Genomic DNA, 18,460 nt, shown 5'->3' with positions numbered 1-18,460 from the left:
CATATCTCATCCAGGGCACAGACTGGATGATACCATTGCAGCCCAGAGCTATGTACATAGCTCAGCCTCGGCACAGACTGGAAGATACCATTGCAGCACATAGACAGTTACATATCTCAGCCTGGGCACAGGCTGGAAGATACCATTGCAATCTACATACAGTTGCATATCTAAGCCTGGGCACAAGCTGGAAGATACCACTGCAGCCCAGACCCAGGTACATATCTCAGCCTGGGCATAGACTGGAAGATACCATTGCAGCCCAGAGACAGGTATATATATCAGCCTGGGCAAAGACTGGAATATACCATTGCATCCTAGAGACAGTTACATATCTCAGCCTGGGCAAAGGCTGGAAGATACCATTGCATGCTTGAGAGAGTTACATATCTAAGCCTGGGCAATGGCTGGAAGATACCATTGCAGCCCAGAGATAGGTATACATCTCAGCCTGGGCACAGTTTTTAAGATACCACTGCAGCCCAGAACCAGGTACATATCTCAGCCTGGGCACAGACTGGATGATACAATTGCAGCCAAGAGCTATGCATTTAGCTCGCCTGGGCACAGACTGGAAGATACCATTGCGGCACAGAGACAGTTACATATCTCAGCCTGGGCAAAGGCTGGAAGATACCATTGCAGCCTAGAGACAGTTACATATCTAAGGTTTGGTAGAGGCTGGAAGATACCACTGCAGCTGAGACCCAGGTACATATCTCAGCCTGGGCAAAGGCTGGAAGATACCATTGCAGCCTAGAGACAGTTACATATCTCAGCCTGGGCACAGGCTGGAAGATACCATTGCAGCCTAGAGAAAGGTACACATCTTAGCCTGGTCGCAGACTGGAAGATACCATTGTAGCCCAGAGCCAAGTACATAGCTCAGCCTGGGCACAGACTGGAAGATACCATTGCATCCCAGAGATAGGTACACATCCCAGCCTGGGCAAAGGCTGGAAGATACCATTGCAGCCTTGAGACAATTACATGTCTTAGCCTGGACACAGGTTGGAAGATACCACTGCAGCCCAGACCCAGGTACATATCTCAACCTAGGTGCAGGCTGGAAGAAACCATTGCAGCCTAGAGACAGGTACACATCTCAGCCTGGGCACAGGTTGGAAGATACCAATGCAGCACAGAGCTAGGTATATATCTCAACCTGGGCACAGGCTGGAAGATACCATTGCAGCCAAGAGACAGGTACATATCTCAGCCTGGGCAAAGGCTGGAAGATACCATTGCATTCTAGAGACAGTTACATATCTCAGCCTGGGCAAAGGCTGGAATATACCATTGTAGCGTAGAGACAGTTACATATCTCAGCCTGGGCACGGGTTGGAAGATACCACTGCAGCTGAGACCCAGGTACATATCTCAGCCTGGGCACAGACTGGATGATACCATTGTAGTCCAGAGCCAGTTACATATCTCAGCCTGGGCACAGACTGGAAGATACCATTGCAGCGCAGAGACAGTTACATATCTCAGCCTGGTCACAGACTGGAAGATACCATTGCAGCTACGAGCCAAGTACATATCTCAGCCTGACACACAGACTGGAAGATACCATTGTAGCCAAGAGACAGGTACACATCTCAGCCTGGGCAAAGGTTGAAAGATACCATTGCAGCCTAGAGACAGTTAAATATCTCAGCGTGGGCAAAGGCTGGAAGATACCACTGCAGCCCAGACTCAGGTACATATCTCATCCAGGGCACAGACTGGATGATACCATTGCAGCCCAGAGCTATGTACATAGCTCAGCCTCGGCACAGACTGGAAGATACCATTGCAGCACATAGACAGTTACATATCTCAGCCTGGGCACAGGCTGGAAGATACCATTGCAATCTACATACAGTTGCATATCTAAGCCTGGGCACAAGCTGGAAGATACCACTGCAGCCCAGACCCAGGTACATATCTCAGCCTGGGCATAGACTGGAAGATACCATTGCAGCCCAGAGACAGGTATATATATCAGCCTGGGCAAAGACTGGAATATACCATTGCATCCTAGAGACAGTTACATATCTCAGCCTGGGCAAAGGCTGGAAGATACCATTGCATGCTTGAGAGAGTTACATATCTAAGCCTGGGCAATGGCTGGAAGATACCATTGCAGCCCAGAGATAGGTATACATCTCAGCCTGGGCACAGTTTTTAAGATACCACTGCAGCCCAGAACCAGGTACATATCTCAGCCTGGGCACAGACTGGATGATACAATTGCAGCCAAGAGCTATGCATTTAGCTCGCCTGGGCACAGACTGGAAGATACCATTGCGGCACAGAGACAGTTACATATCTCAGCCTGGGCAAAGGCTGGAAGATACCATTGCAGCCTAGAGACAGTTACATATCTAAGGTTTGGTAGAGGCTGGAAGATACCACTGCAGCTGAGACCCAGGTACATATCTCAGCCTGGGCAAAGGCTGGAAGATACCATTGCAGCCTAGAGACAGTTACATATCTCAGCCTGGGCACAGGCTGGAAGATACCATTGCAGCCTAGAGAAAGGTACACATCTTAGCCTGGTCGCAGACTGGAAGATACCATTGTAGCCCAGAGCCAAGTACATAGCTCAGCCTGGGCACAGACTGGAAGATACCATTGCATCCCAGAGATAGGTACACATCCCAGCCTGGGCAAAGGCTGGAAGATACCATTGCAGCCTTGAGACAATTACATGTCTTAGCCTGGACACAGGTTGGAAGATACCACTGCAGCCCAGACCCAGGTACATATCTCAGCCTGGGCACAGACTGGATGATAACATTGCAGCACAGAGCTATGTACATAGCTCAGCCTGGGCACAGACTGGAAGATACCATCGCAGCGCAGAGACAGTTATATATCTTAGCCTGGGCAAAGGCTGGGAGATACCATTGCAGCCTAGAGACAGTTACATATCTCAGCCTGGGAACACACTGGAAGATACCATTGTAGCCTAGAGACCGTTACATATCTCAGCCTGGACACAGTTTGGAAAATACCACTGCAGCCCAGACCCAGGTACATATCTCAGCCTGGGCACAGACTGGATGATACCATTCCAGCCCAGAGCTATGTACTGTACATAGCTCAGCCTGGACACACACTGGAAGATAGCATTGCAACGCAGAGACAGTTACATATCTCAGCCTGTCACAGACTAGAACATACCATTGCAGCCCAGAGCCAGGTACATATCTCAACCTGGGCGCAGGCTGAAAGATACCATTGCAGCCAAGAGACAGGTACATATCTCAGCCTGGTCACAGACTGGATGATACCATTGCAGCCCAGAGAAAGATACACATCTCAGCCTGGGCAAAGGCTGGAAGATACCATTGCCGTTTAGAGAAAGTTACAAATCTCAGCCTGGGACAGGTTGGAAGATACCACTGCAGCCCAGACCCAGGTACACAGCTCAGCTTGGGCACAGACTGGATGATACCATTGCAGCCCAGAGCTATGTACATAGGTCAGCCTGGGCACAGACTGGAAGATACCATCGCAGCACAGAGACAGTTATATATCTGAGCCTGGGCACAGGCTGGAAGATACCATTGCAGCCTAGAGACAGTTACATATCTCAGCCTGGGCACAGGCTGGAAGATACCACTGCAGCCCAGACCGAGGTACATATCTCAGCCTGGGCACACACTGGAAGATACCATTGCAGTGCAGAGACAGTTACATCTCTCATTCTAGGCACACAATGGAAGATACCATTGCAGCCCACAGCCAGATACAAATCTCAGCCTGGGCACAGGCTGGAAGATACCATTGCAGCCCAGAGACAGGTACACATCTCAGCCTGGGCAAAGGCTGGAAGATACCATTGCAGCCTAGAGACAGTTACATACACCAGCCTGGGCACAGGCTGGAAAATACCACTGCAGCCCAGACCGAGGTACATTTCTCAGCCTGGGCACACACTGGAAGATACCATTGCAGTGCAGAGACAGTTACATCTCTCATTCCAGGCACACAATGGAAGATACCATTGCAGCACAGAGCTAGGTATATATCTCAACCTGGGCGCAGGCTGGAAGATACCATTGCAGCCCAGAGACAGGTACACATCTCAGCCTGGGCAAAGGCTGGAAGATACCATTGCAGCCTAGAGAAATTTACATATCTCAGTCTGAGCAAAGGCTGGAAAATACCATTGCAGCACAGAGCTAGCTATATATCTCAACCTGGGCGCAGGCTGGAATATACCATTGCAGCCCAGAGAAAGGTACACATCTCAGCCTGCGGAAAGGCTGGAAGATACCATTGCAGCCTAGACACAGTTACATATCTCAGCCTGGGCACAGGTTGGAAGATACCACTGCAGCCCAGACCCAGGTATATATCTCAGCCTGGGCACAGACTGGACCATACCATTGTAGACCAGAGCTATGTACATAGCTCAGACTGGGTACAGAGTGGAAGATACCATTGCAGTGCAGAGACAGTTACATATCTCAGCCTGGTCACAGACTGGAAGATACCATTGCAGCCCAGAGACAGGTACATATCTCAGCCTGGGCAAAGGCTGGAAGATACCATTGCAGCCTAGAGACAGTTACATACATCAGCCTGGGCACAGGCTGGAAGATACAACTGCAGCCCAGACCCAGGTACATATCTCAGCCTGGGCACAGACTGGAAGATACCATTGCAGCACAGAGCCAGTTACATCTCTCAGCCTGGGCACAGACTGGAAGATACTACTGCAACCCAGACCCAGGTACATATCTCAGCCTGGGCACACACTGGAAGATACCATTGCAGCCCAGAGCTATGTAGATAATTCAGCCTAGTCACAGACTGGAAGATACCATTGCAGCCCAGAGCCAGTTACATAACTCAGCCTGGGCAAAGGTTGGAAAATACCACTGCAGCCCAGACCCAGGTATATATCTCAGCCCGGGCACAGACTGGAAGATACCATTGCAGCGCAGAGACACTTACATATCTCAGTCTGGTCACAGACTGGAAGATACCACTGCAGCCCAGAACCAGGTACATATCTCAGCCTGGGCACAGATTGGATGATACCGTTGCAGCCCAGAGCTATGTAGATAACTCAGCCTGGGCACAGACTGGAAGATACCATTGCAGCGCAGAGACAGGTACATATATCAGCCTGGGCAAAGGCTGGAAGATACCATTGCAGCCTAGAGACAGTTACATAACTCAGCCTGGGCAAAGGTTGGAAGATACCACTGCAGCCCAGACCCAGGTATATATCTCAGCCTGGGCACAGACTGGAAGATACCATTGCAGCCCAGAGCTTTGTACATAGCTCAGCCTGGGCACAGACTAGAAGATACTATTGCAGTGCAGAGACAGTTACATATCTTAGATTGTAAGCTCTACGGGGCAGGGACCTCCTTCCCACTGTGTCTCATACCACATGGCACTTATATATATATATATTTACTGTATTTATTTATTATATCACTTGTCCTCCCTGTGTGTAATTTTGTATTCTGCAAGATTGTACAGCGCTGCGTACCCTTGTGGTGCTTTATAAATAAAGTTATACATACATACATACAAATCTCAGCCTGGTCACAGACTGGAAGATACCATTGCAGCCCAGAGCCAGGTACATATCTCAGGCTAGAAGATACCATTGCAGCACAGAGCTAGGTATATATCTGAACCTGAGACAGTTACATCTTTCAGCCTGGGCACACACTGGAAGATACCATTGCAGCCCAGCGCCAGGTACATATCTCAGCCTGGTCACAGACTGGATGATACCATTGCAGTCCAGAGCCAGGTACATATCTCAGCCTGGGCACAGACTGGAAGATACCATTGCAGCGCAGAGACAGTTACATATCTCAGCCTACACACAGACTGGAAGATACCATTGCAGCCCAGAGACAGGTACACATCTCAGCCTGGGCAAAGGCTGGAAGATACCATTGCAGCCTAGAGACAGTTAAATATCTCAGCCTGGGCAAAGGCTGGAAGATACCATTGCAGCCTAGAGACAGTTAAATATCTCAGCGTGTGCAAAGGCTGGAAGATACCATTGCATCCTAGAGACAGTTACATATTTAAGCCTGGACACAGGTTGGAAGATACCACTGCAGCCCAGACTCAGGTACATATCTTATCCTGGGCAAAAACTGGAATATACCATTGTAGCCTAGAGACAGTTACATATCCCAGACTGGGCAAAGGCTGGAAGATACCATTGCATCCTAGAGACAGTTACATATCTCAGCCTGGGCAAAGGCTGGAAGATACCATTGCATGCTTGAGACAGTTACATATCTAAGCCTGGGCAATGGCTGGAGGATACCATTGCAGCCCAGAGATAGGTATACATCTCAGCCTGGGCACAGGTTGGAAGATACCACTGCAGCCCATAACCAGGTACATATCTCAGCCTGGGCACAGACTGGATGATACCATTGCAGCACAGAGACAGTTACATATCTCAGCCTGGTCACAGACTGGAAGATACCATTGCAGCCCAGAGAAAGGTACACATCTCAGCCTGGGCAAAGGCTGGAAGATACCATTGCAGCCTAGAGACAGTTACATATCTCAGGCTTGGTAGAGGCTGGAAGATACCACTGCAGCTGAGACCCAGGTACATATCTCAGCCTGGGCAAAGGCTGGAAGATACCATTGCAGCCTAGAGACAGTTACATATCTCAGGCTTGGTAGAGGCTGGAAGATACCACTGCAGCTGAGACCCAGGTACATATCTCAGCCTGGGCACAGGCAGGAAGATACCATTGCAGCCTAAGGAAAGGTACACATCTTAGCCTGGTCACAGACTGGAAGATACCATTGCAGCCCAGAGCCAAGTACATAGCTCAGCCTGGGCACAGACTGGACGATAACATTGCATCCCAGAGATAGGTACACATCTCAGCCTGGGCAAAGGCTGGAAGATACCATTGCAGCCTTGAGACAATTACATATCTTAGCCTGGGCACAGGTTGGAAGATACCACTGCAGCCCAGACCCAGGTACATATCTCAGCCTGGGCACAGACTGGATGATACCATTGCAGCACAGAGCTATGTACATAGCTCAGCCTGGGCACAGACTGGAAGATACCATCGCAGCGCAGAGACAGTTATATATCTTAGCCTGGGCAAAGGCTGGGAGATACCATTGCAGCCTAGACCCAGGTACATATCTCAGCCTGGGCACAGACTGGATGATACCATTCCAGCCCAGAGCTATGTACTGTACATAGCTCAGCCTGGACACACACTGGAAGATAGCATTGCAACGCAGAGATAGTTACATATCTCAGCCTGTCACAGACTAGAACATACCATTGCAGCCCAGAGCCAGGTACATATCTCAACCTGGGCGCAGGCTGGAAGATACCATTGCAGCCAAGAGACAGGTACATATCTCAGCCTGGGCACAGACTGGATGATACCATTGCAGCCCAGAGCTATGTACATAGCTCAGCCTGGTCACAGACTGGAAGATACCATCGCAGCACAGAGACAGTTATATATCTGAGCCTGGGCACAGGCTGGAAGATACCATTGCAGCCTAGAGACAGTTACATATCTCAGCCTGGGCATAGGCTGGAAGATACCATTGCAGCCCAGAGAAAGATACACATCTCAGCCTGGGCAAAAGCTGGAAGATACCATTGCCGTTTAGAGAAAGTTACAAATCTCAGCCTGGGACAGGTTGGAAGATACCACTGCAGCCCAGACCCAGGTACACAGCTCAGCTTGGGCACAGACTGGATGATACCATTGCAGCCCAGAGCTATGTACATAGCTCAGCCTGGGCACAGACTGGAAGATACCATCGCAGCACAGAGACAGTTATATATCTGAGCCTGGGCACAGGCTGGAAGATACCATTGCAGCCTAGAGACAGTTACATATCTCAGCCTGGGCATAGGCTGGAAGATACCACTGCAGCCCCGACCCAGGTACACATCTCAGCCTGGGCACAGATTGGAAGATACCATTGCAGCCTAGAGAAAGGTACACATCTAAGCCTGGGCAAAGGCTGGAAGATACCATTACAGCCTATAGACAGTTACATATCTCAGCCTGGGCAAAGGCTGGAAGATACCATTGCAGCCTAGAGACAGGTACACATCTCAGCCTGGGCAAAGGCTGGAAGATACCATTGCAGCCTAGAGACAGTTACATATCTCAGCCTGGGCAAAGGCTGGAAGATACCATTGCATCCTAGAGACAGTTACATATCTCAGCCTGGGCACAGACTGGAAGATACCATTGCAGCCCAGAGACAGGTACACATTTCAGCCTGGGCAAAGGCTGAAAGATACCATTGCAGCCTAGAGACAGTTACATAACTCAGCCTGGGCACAGGTTGGAAGATACCACTGCAGCCAAGAGCCAGGTACATATCTCAGCCTGGGTACAAGCTACAAGATACCATTGCAGTACAAATCTAGGTCTATATCTCAACCTGAGCACAGGCTGCAAGATACCATTGCAGCACAGAGCTAGGTATACATCTCAACCTGGGCGCAGGCTGGAAGATACCATTGCTGCCCAGAGAGAGGTACACATCTCAGCCTGGGAAAAGGCTGGAAGATACCATTGCAGCCTAGAGACAATTACATATATCAGCCTGGGCACAGGCTGGAAGATACCACTGCAGCCCACCATATTGAATTTGTAATTTTATGTACAATGGGTACACATCTCAGCCTGGGCAACGGCTGGAAGATACCATTGCAGCCTAGAGACAGTTACATATCTCAGCCTGGGCACAGGCTGGAAGATACCACTGCAGCCCACCATATTGAATTTGTAATTTTATGTACAATGGGTACATTGCATCCCAAACCAAAAGTGCAACATCAATCAAAATTCCAAGCAGCAACTAAACAGCATTAGTCAGGCTCATTTAGCAACAGTGGGCAGTTCAGGTACAACAATGAACACAAACTTCTATTGGTTGAAATAGGATCATTTTCCCAGTGTTCGGAATAAGCCCAAGCCACACCTTAAGATTCTAAGCTGCAACTTATTGTAAGCTTATGACAAGTAGGACATCATTCCTTATATAAGAGTTTATATACCCCTAAGATAATCAAAATTACCAGATGACAATCCCAAATCCTCCCCTTCTTTAACAGGAATCTGAACACTATCTCGAGTAGGACAGTATTGAATATCTAACCCAATGAACCGTTTATATCCTGGCATGAAAAGAAAACGCTTGTAGAACCAATGTCAATGTTTTATGTTGTTTTATGTTACAAATGCATAAATAAACACCTTTGAAAAAGATGACAAATTTGCAACTATATAAATGCTATATTTTTGTATATTCTAGTTACTAATGAAGAGTTTCAAATAATCTATGTAAAAAAAAAATCAGTGTCCCTTTTAAAACATTTATAATTCAAACAGACACTATGTAAACAAAATTTTCTTGAGAGTCAGTTACCAATGTAAAAAGTTGTTTTTTTCTTAGAATCTATTGAGAAAGATAATCATTTTGTTAATCACCTGTGAAATTGGTTTCTGAAAATTCTCTATCACTGAGTTTTTCCTAGATAAAAGATTATAAAATGTGTTTATGCAATTGATGCATATTTTCCCTAAACAACTTTTGAATTTCAAGGTGAAAGTAAGAACACAACTTACAATAAGATTTCTTGGTACTATTGAAATATTTTAAAGAGATACTGACACCAGAAATGATACCCTTTTTTACAACTGTCATAACACTTTGCATGCTATTTATAACTTTAACAGAAAGGTATTTCTCTGATCTATGAGGGGGCTGCAATATTTGTACAGCAGGAGTCTGTTTTAGGGTATAGGATTAAATCCCAAAAACTTTAAAAAGAATGTTTTCCAGGTTTTTTGGAAGACTGAGAAAAAACTTGGAATTGAGATTAGCTTAATCATGTTTGAATTTTGTTTGCATGAACAGTGTGATTTTTTTTGTGCCTCTAAATCTTATTTTTGCTTACTACCTAGTATCTTTACAGTTCCTATTTTCATTTGGAAAGTACACAGACTGTGGCATCTAGGAGTGCAGAGGGACCAGGACCCACTGATTTACAATTCAAATATGTGGTAGCAAAACTGTCATCACCCTCAAGGACCTTATACAGCCTTTGATGTTACTGTTGTGTACCGTTTGGCTTATAGATGCGAACTTCATCAGGGGATTAGCTGTAAACTGGCAATATAGTTATCTACCTAACAAGAACCATACATAGAGTAGTTTCAGTTTCTGCATTTGCCTTGTCTCAGGAAATAACAAAAAACTGATTTTTCATGTAAAAACAATAGGCAAAATGTTTGTTTGTGAAGATTCTCATTCATCCAGGTCATGGGGTATCTGTAGTAATAAGTCAACTTGTGTTTTTTTTTTTTTTTTTAAGACATTTCGCCAGTTATCCAACTGGCTTTCTCAATTTAGAATGACTTGTACAACAACACATATGAAGCTCTAAGAAGGGCCCCGACCAAAAGATACAAGAGAAAGGCCACATACCTCTTAGGAATGTCATCGCCTCTATTGGCTATTTTGGACTGCTTGGTAAGAGTCAGAGAGGGTGGAAACCTAGAAATAGAGGTCTACTGGAAACCAACCCACAAAGACCAGAAATTGCTGTTCAACTCCCACCATTCACTAGATCACAAACTGGGGGTTATCATAAACTTACATCACAGAGCAGAAAAGATCCCAACCAGCACAGAGGGGAAGGAGAAAGAGTTAGAACATCTCAGAGGGGCCCTTAAGACGTGTGGGCATCCAGATTGGGCCTTTGTTAAAACCGGTAGAAATATAAGCAGTAAGACCAAAACTACTGGCGAAGGAGGAAAGCAGGACAGGCGAAAGAATTTTGTCCTCCCATATGTAGCTGGGGTATCCGAAAAACTTAGAAGGATTTTTAATAAACACCACATCCCTGTTTACTTTAAACCCAGCAACACACTGAGGCAGCAACTGGTTCTCTCAAAAGATCCAATCCCAAAGCATAAGAAGAGTGTATGCAGTACAGTGCAGTGAGGAGTGCTCTGACTTATATGTGGGAGAAACCAAACAACGATTACACCAGAATATGGTGCAGCACAGAAGAGCCAGCTCTTCTGGTCAGGACTCAGCTGTGTGCCTACATCTAGGAAAAAGGACACACATTTGAAGACTGCCAGGTCCAGATTCTAGACAGGGAGAGCAACTGGTTCAAAGGAGGTGTTAAAGAGGCCATATATAGTTTGAATTGAGGCCAAGGGGGGGGGGGGGGTAAAACATCTATTGTCTGCCACCTGTTTTGGCACCTCACCTTCATGAGATCCCTGATCCCATGCTGGTTATGATAAACAGATCATGCTGATCTGGAGCAACATTCCAGGGTATTTATTCAGGGAAGATCTTTGTACAAGTCATTCTGAATTGAGAGCGTCTTCAAAAACAAAAAACACAAGTCCAGTTGATTTGACTTATTACAACAGATAGGCAAAATGTTTGTTCATCACAAGCCCTAGTAGTTGAACTCATGGTGAAGAAGGGGGGGTCTTGTTCAAAAGGGAGGGCAAAAAGGAATGGTCTTTTTTTGTTTTTATATTATGAGCAGGCGTAAGGTGGGGGTTCTGAATTTGCCAATTTTGATTGCATATAGACATCTGAATGTACAATTACCACTTAACGTTTAATATCAGAGGTCAGTGTTATCTCCAAAGAACTAGCCTGCAGAGGAAGGCATGTACTAGTTGTCTCTGGTACTAAATTGGATTCAACTAATGGTTTGCATGCATTATAGTAAATTACCAATATAACATCACTACAAACTGAAGAATACCAGTATGTATATAAAAAGTAATAGAGAATACATTGGATAAAGTTAGGTTTTAAATGTTATAGAAGAATCTCATCAGAACTGCCGAATATCTCTACCTACAGTAACTCAGTCTCACCTTTGTGTGCTTGAAGTGAACATGAACTTTCTGGCCATTGCTTCTCTTAAAGATTCATTTGAAACATCATCAGAATCCTGTTGGGATTGCAAACAGACTGTTGTATGAATTATACAATTAAATTTTAGAATATTGCAGGATTTTTTTTTCTGCCATGAAATATGTAAGTATCAGTTTTCATTCTACATTGTGTTTCATTTTTTTGTGAATGGAAATACTGTTATTCAGGAAGCTCAGAATTACTGGGAAAAAAGCTCCAATAGCTCCTTTTTCTCTGCATTAACAAAACAGCATCTTGTACTTGATTCCAGCTAAGAATGATTAATTGTTATTGCTGGCAAAACAAGCCTAATGGTTTTAAAATTTAGATTTTTTTTGCGCATTTTAGGTACAGAGATCCAAATTATGGAAAGACCCTTTTTATATGATGTATTAAATAAAGTTTTTTAAATGTGATAGTAGTTTTTTAGGATTGTTGGTATTTTTCATTGCTTGCAATACATTTTTTCTGTGAGCTGCCAGAAGCAGTTAGTAGAAAATGCGGATTGAGAGACTTCTGCATTGCTATGATCTGCACCCAGGAAGTTGCTGCCCTTTAAACCAGACAGCAATTGTTTGTGCAGATGGCATAAACAGGACCCTGTATCTAAAACGCTTAACATATCTGACACAAAGGTAGAAAGCACCCATATGCTTCTCATGCATGAACACCCAGGAAACATTGAGTAATCTTATTGCATAAAGTAGAGCATTTTTACATGTTAGTGAACTCATTAGAGGTATAAGTGTAGCTGTGCCAGAAATCAGTCTGGGCTACGAGAGCATGCAGTGGAAAATCTAACATTTTGATTTGTTCTTTGGCTTTTTTTGCTGTGCAAATAATAAGAACAATATCTTTTAACCATAAAAAAAACCTAATTTGTAGCAAAATTCACCTTTACAGCATTAAATGCAAATGTCTGAGATAAGCTTGAACTTGGTCCATGTGCCTTTTGAGGGGGTGTCCTTTTGCTTGCCGAGCCTATAAATACAAATACAGAAATATGGTTGAATGTTAAATGTCACCAAAATTAGTGAAGATAGCAATACACAGTACAGGAATAGGATCCATTATCTGGAAAGCTTTGAATTTCAGGAAGGCTTCCCATAGACTTCATTTTAATCCAATAATTCAATTTTTTTAAAATAATTTCCTGTTTCTCTGCAATAATAAACGTGCCTTATACATGATCACACCAAAGCTGCATTAATTGATATTGGTGGCAAAACAATTTTTGTGTTTATTTAAAGGGGACCTGTCACAAAAAGGCTTAAAAAGTTGTACAATAAAATCCCTTTTCAAACTAAACATGGAACCCAAACTATTTTTTTATTAACACATCAATACCCACTATAAAAGCATTTAAAAATCCCATCTGTCAGTATGCCTTAGGCATAGAGGTAGTTACTTTCACTTTCAATTCAGAACTTCTTAGATATTGCTGCACTCCTCACATACCCCTTCCCTCCTCAACATCTAATTTTTATTTGAAATTGTGAATTCCAAGGCTGAAGAAAATAAGATTAAAATAATTTATATAGCGTAATTAAAGTTAATTTTGGTTGAAAAACACAATAGAAAAACAATATCACAATTAAAAAAAATCTCTCAAAATGAGAGACTATCTTCATGTTATGAAAGTTAACAATTCAAGTATTGTAGTGTAAAAATGCAGACTAGTTTTTAGGGGAACTGCTTGATTATTTCAGACACACCTAGGTAGTAACATTAAGAAACAACTTTTAATTTTAAAGGGGAGGCTCAACTTAAAGTTCAATTTTAGTATGTTATAGAATGCCCTATTCCTAGCAACTATGCAACTGGTTTTATATATTTTCTTTTTTTTAATTTGCCTTTCTCTTCTCCCTCTTTCCAGCTTTGAATTGGGGGTCACTGATGCTGGCAGCCCAAAACTATTGCTCTATAAGGGTAACATTTTATTATTATTGTTACTTTTTATTACTTATCATTTTCCCATCTCTTGTTTAAACCACTGCCTGGTTGCTAGGGTAAATAAGACCCTAGCAACCAGATAGCTGCTAAAATACCAAATGGAGAGCTGCTGAACAAACAGCTAAATAACAGGAAAAAAAAAATAAAAAATGAAGACCAATTGCAAATTGTCCCAGAATACCAATGTCTGCATCATATTAAAAGCTAATTTTTACATGCTACAGTCTGATACCACTGTTACTATAAGTTGCCCAGGAGTAGACAAATACGAGAAAGCCCAGGGGTACCTTTAGTCCTTTACTTGAACAAACCATATTTACTCTGTAATTTGAATTTATGCATAGAAATGCAACAAATGTACCACTGTTCAGTTTCGTTAAAAAGTCTTTGCTGACTGCAGAATAAGATCATTCTAGAGTAACATTCATTAAAATTAATGTGCTTTTCTGGAAAGTCAACAGTCCCTTCTGACACCAACCATTTAGTTGACTCCCCACACTTGAGCCCCCTGCTGGTGGAAGTAGAGAAACGATCAGCCTCCTTACATTATGGGACAACAAATACAGTGAGGATCGTCAGTTTAGCAAAATAATGTATTCGATATGGAACAGCAAAAACTATTTTTTTCCAATAGATTTTTACCTTGTACCTGTAATAAACACATTGCCATTTCTTGGATCTTTAGTTTACCTCTTAGTATTGCTCGAAGGGCAGCTTCTGACCTGGCTACCGAATTCCAGCAAGTACTCGTCCTTAGCAAGAAATGATTGTAAAGATCAGTGTCGGGATCTGATTCCTGTTGCATCACAACATAAGGAGTAGCTTGGGGAATCATGGATAGCACAGCAGAGTGGGCAGTTTTGTGCCATTCTCCTCTCCCCAGCCCCCTTCTTTCCTCCCAATGACCGACTTGCTGCGCCTTTAACTTGCTCTCAGCCATTTATTTAATGCAGCAACTTCCAGTCCCACATGTGCTTGTACTGGGCACAATTACTGGCCTCTTCGCTCGGTACGTTGCCACGGTAACAGGACTCGGTAGGAAGAGCTCAGTATGCCCCTCTGCTTGCCCTACGCTACACTTGCTTCTTCTCAAACGTCCGGTGAAAGTATCCAATGACCTAGCGTTCCTGGTTGCTAAGAAACGCTCACAGCGAGAGAGGAAGGAGAACCACTTCCTGAATGTTTTCCCCTACAGTGCTTTGTATTAGAGCGCTGCGTAAAATTTGTTTAATAAAATTACATGTTTGGACCATTTTTGTGTTTTCTGTTTGTATCCAGTGTTGCTAATGGGAGTTCCAAAAATGTTCGTTCACCAAGCAGTAAAAGATGATCTTTTAGCAAAGCGGTTACTTGCTGTATAATAGTACAATTTTTTTTTTTAGTTCAATCCCAACTTCCCCCATTGAAGGTTGAACCTTTGGTTTGGGCCTAACAAGTTAACAGATGGCTAGCACAGATGTTTACAGATTATCCCAAATCATTCAGGTTGGAATTTTATGTGCATGTAAGAGACTAAATAAGCATTCTCCCTTAATATTACCCCTAATTTTAAGTCTGTGTCCTCCGTCACTGCTCAGAACCTCACAACTAAAGGGGAACCAATCCCATAGTTTGGGAACCACCATGGGCGTCCACAGAAGGGGGCAAGAGGGGGCACTTGCCCCCCCCTGGAAAAGTAGCAAAAAAAACATAAACCTTACTCCGTTTCTGCACTTTCCCCATAAGCCCGTTTTTGCTGTGCTCCGATTGGATCTTTCTTCTTGTCGATTCACCAATCAGAGCACAGCTTCCTTGACAGACAGTAAAATTGACCAATCAGAGCACAGATGCACACAGGGATCGGGAGATTTTGCAAACTGGAAACAGAAATAAAGACTGAAAAGATGAATCTGCCCCTGTAACTTTACCTGAGAACCAACTAATCTATCCCCTACCCTAACACATGGAGGGTAAGTTAACTCTTTCCCTCTGAAAAAGCTCATTGTGTGTTTATATATTTGTTGTTGTTTTTTGCACTTACTATTTTTTTTTTTTTTTTGTCATTGTTTTGTTCATTTATAGTAAGTTACAGTGGGGCCAATGTTGTGTATCAGTGCCAGTGTTATAGTGCCAGGGCCTGAATATCTGCCATCTGTACCCACTGCTCCTCACTGCATATAATGTGCTGGGTTTGTAAATACAGACTGCGTCTCACTGTATATAATGGGGAGTCAGTACCCACTGCCTTTCTTGCTATAAAACTAACATAAACACATCTAAAGGGGTGGTTCACTTCCTTTAGTATGTTATAAAATGGCCTATTCCTAGCAACTTTGCAATTGGTCTTCCTAATTAATTTTTTTGAATAATTTGCCTTTCTCTTCTGCCTCTATACAGATTTCAAATGGGTGCCAAAAAATATTGCTCTGCGAGGCTACAATTTTATTATTATTATAATTTTGTATTACTTATTTTTCCAAGTAGGCCCCTTAACTATTCATATTCCCATCTCTTGTTTAAATCACTACCTGGTTGCTAGGGTAAATAAGACCCTAGCAACCAGATAGCTGCTGAAATACCAAATGGAGAGCTGCTGAACAAAAAGCTAAATAACTGAAAAACCATTAAAAATAAAAGTGAATTCGAATGCGAACTACCCCTTTAAGCTAACTGATCACAAACACAAATGTTTGCAGATCCCCTAACAGAAGTGCGCGTATGAATACTTTTACTACTAATACTAAACATTTTAGGGTAAAAAAAAAAAGCACCCCCACCCGCACTTTTGTACAGTATCCCTGGGAGTCAGTGGGAACGGCAAGAGGTAGTTGGGAGGTTAACTTTTTACGTCAGCAGTGAATCCACTAAGTGTCACATTAGCTGTAGGTCAGTCTGTGTATGGGCCATATTTAGCCTCCCCTAGTATCATCCTGCAAAAAAAAAAAAAATATATATATATTTATCTGTTGCAGGATGATGCTAGCTTACTTGCCCCCCCTTGGAAAATTTTCTGCGGACGCCCATGGGAACCACTACCATAGATCATAACCAAAATCAGTGTTAATCTAATGATAAAGAGTGAACCTACTTCCCTGGGACTGAAGAATTGCTTGAATCAGGAAACCACTGTTTCGTGGAAGAACTAATTTAGAAATCTAATGTAATCTAGAAATTAGAAATGTTGCCCAGTGAAGACCAAAAAATAACAGTAACTTGTTCTTAATTAAAACAATATACAAAACGTTTGTTTACCACAAGCTATTCAGTGAACTTACACTGAAAAATATGGTACACTGCCTCTTTTATAAATCACAGAGATTCACCTTCAGAAAGCTCTGAATTATGAGAAGCCCATCTCCCATCATCAATTATTAAAGCAACAACAAGTAACTTTTAAATGAAACATCCCAATTGTTTGACCCTCAATTTAATTGTTGTTAATTAAAAAAAAGTCCTCTGGCTTATAACTTTTGAGCACACATCACCTTCGGGTCTGGTAGGGTTGATTCTAATTTTAAGGGTTAAAGATTCAGATTTAGTTCAAATGCATAGATTTGTATTCAAGCTATGATCTACCAGAAAATCTGTGTAGTTTGCACTAGATGGCGCTTGGGTACTGCCTTTAGTTTAACATCACATATTTCATCAAAGATTTAGTTACAAGATGGGAAGGCCCTTAGAAAAAAAGTTCACTTGAAATCTTTAGTCCTTACAGAGCAATCAAAAAATCCTATTGCTTTACTTAGCTTGCCCTTGTTTGTATAGTAAATAAAGTCTCCGAAATATATTGTATTAATTTTTATTAATTTCACTATGTCTCAGAGAACCTACTTCTGCCAACACTTTCATGCATTGCTTTCCACGTCAACTGGTAGCCTTTACTGGGCTAAATTATCCATGTATCTGCAATCTAGTAAGGAACCTGAGAATTTTTATCAGTTTGCTTTCATCAGTATTTAGGTAGGCCTTGTGTTCCCTAGTGCAGTGTTTATATATGTAAACCATGGGTGTACATAATGAAATTATTTTAGTCATGTATGGTTTCATAAACATGCTTCATATGTTGAAATATAAATATGCCTAAAGGCATACAGACATTGAAAAAAATACTGTTTCCAAAACATATCAATTAATTGCTGCAATTCATTTTTTAAAAGTGCAAAGCAATGTATTTATATTTAGCTTTAAAATCCAGGCATGAGACGGCATGACTTTGACATAGTTGGTCAGCTTGAAATATATTGCAATATATGGACAAACAATTCCTGTTTTGCTTAAAGGGGAGGGCATATCTTGGTAGCTTAATGCACAGTATGTCTTAATGTCCTATATATATTGATAATGGGTGAGTGCAGAGGACCTCTTGTTGTTGTCTTCATTGCACTAATGGTTTAAAATTTACTTGTGAGCACAACTTTCCCTTTTTTGACATCATTAAATTATTTTTGGTCATGTATGGCTTCCATAAACATATCTAGTATGAATAAATCTAAAGCAACTGGACTTGTTAAGTAATCATTGAAGACGTTTCAATACTCATCCGAGCAGCTTCTTCAGTTCAACTGACTGGTATGGGAAGTCCTCA

At 42.8% G+C, this 18,460-nt stretch overlaps 1 protein-coding gene across 3 annotated transcripts in view; it reads right to left on the bottom strand.

The window, feature by feature from the left end:
- spata48 (spermatogenesis associated 48) overlaps nucleotides 1-15,551 on the bottom strand; it is a 38,834-nt gene extending 23,283 nt beyond the window's left edge. For 2 of the 3 annotated variants that reach the window (XM_002933408.5, XM_031904197.1), the window contains exons 1-3: nucleotides 14,587-15,536; nucleotides 12,839-12,924; nucleotides 11,904-11,980 (exon numbers count right to left, since the gene is read on the bottom strand). In XM_002933408.5, the coding sequence (XP_002933454.1) occupies nucleotides 11,904-11,980; nucleotides 12,839-12,924; nucleotides 14,587-14,836 (413 nt within the window). In that variant the 5' untranslated portion in view covers nucleotides 14,837-15,536. Of the gene's footprint in view, nucleotides 1-11,903; nucleotides 11,981-12,838; nucleotides 12,925-14,586 lie in introns of all 3 variants that reach the window. The other variant, XM_031904198.1, reaches the window with a different exon arrangement.
- Between the last annotated feature and the right edge of the window lie 2,909 nt (nucleotides 15,552-18,460).

The sequence above is a fragment of the Xenopus tropicalis genome, chromosome 6, assembly GCF_000004195.4.
Source record: "Xenopus tropicalis strain Nigerian chromosome 6, UCB_Xtro_10.0, whole genome shotgun sequence".
Lineage (NCBI taxonomy): Eukaryota > Metazoa > Chordata > Amphibia > Anura > Pipidae > Xenopus > Xenopus tropicalis.
Note: the sequence above shows the minus strand (reverse complement) of the source record. Positions and strands in the feature narration are given on the sequence as shown.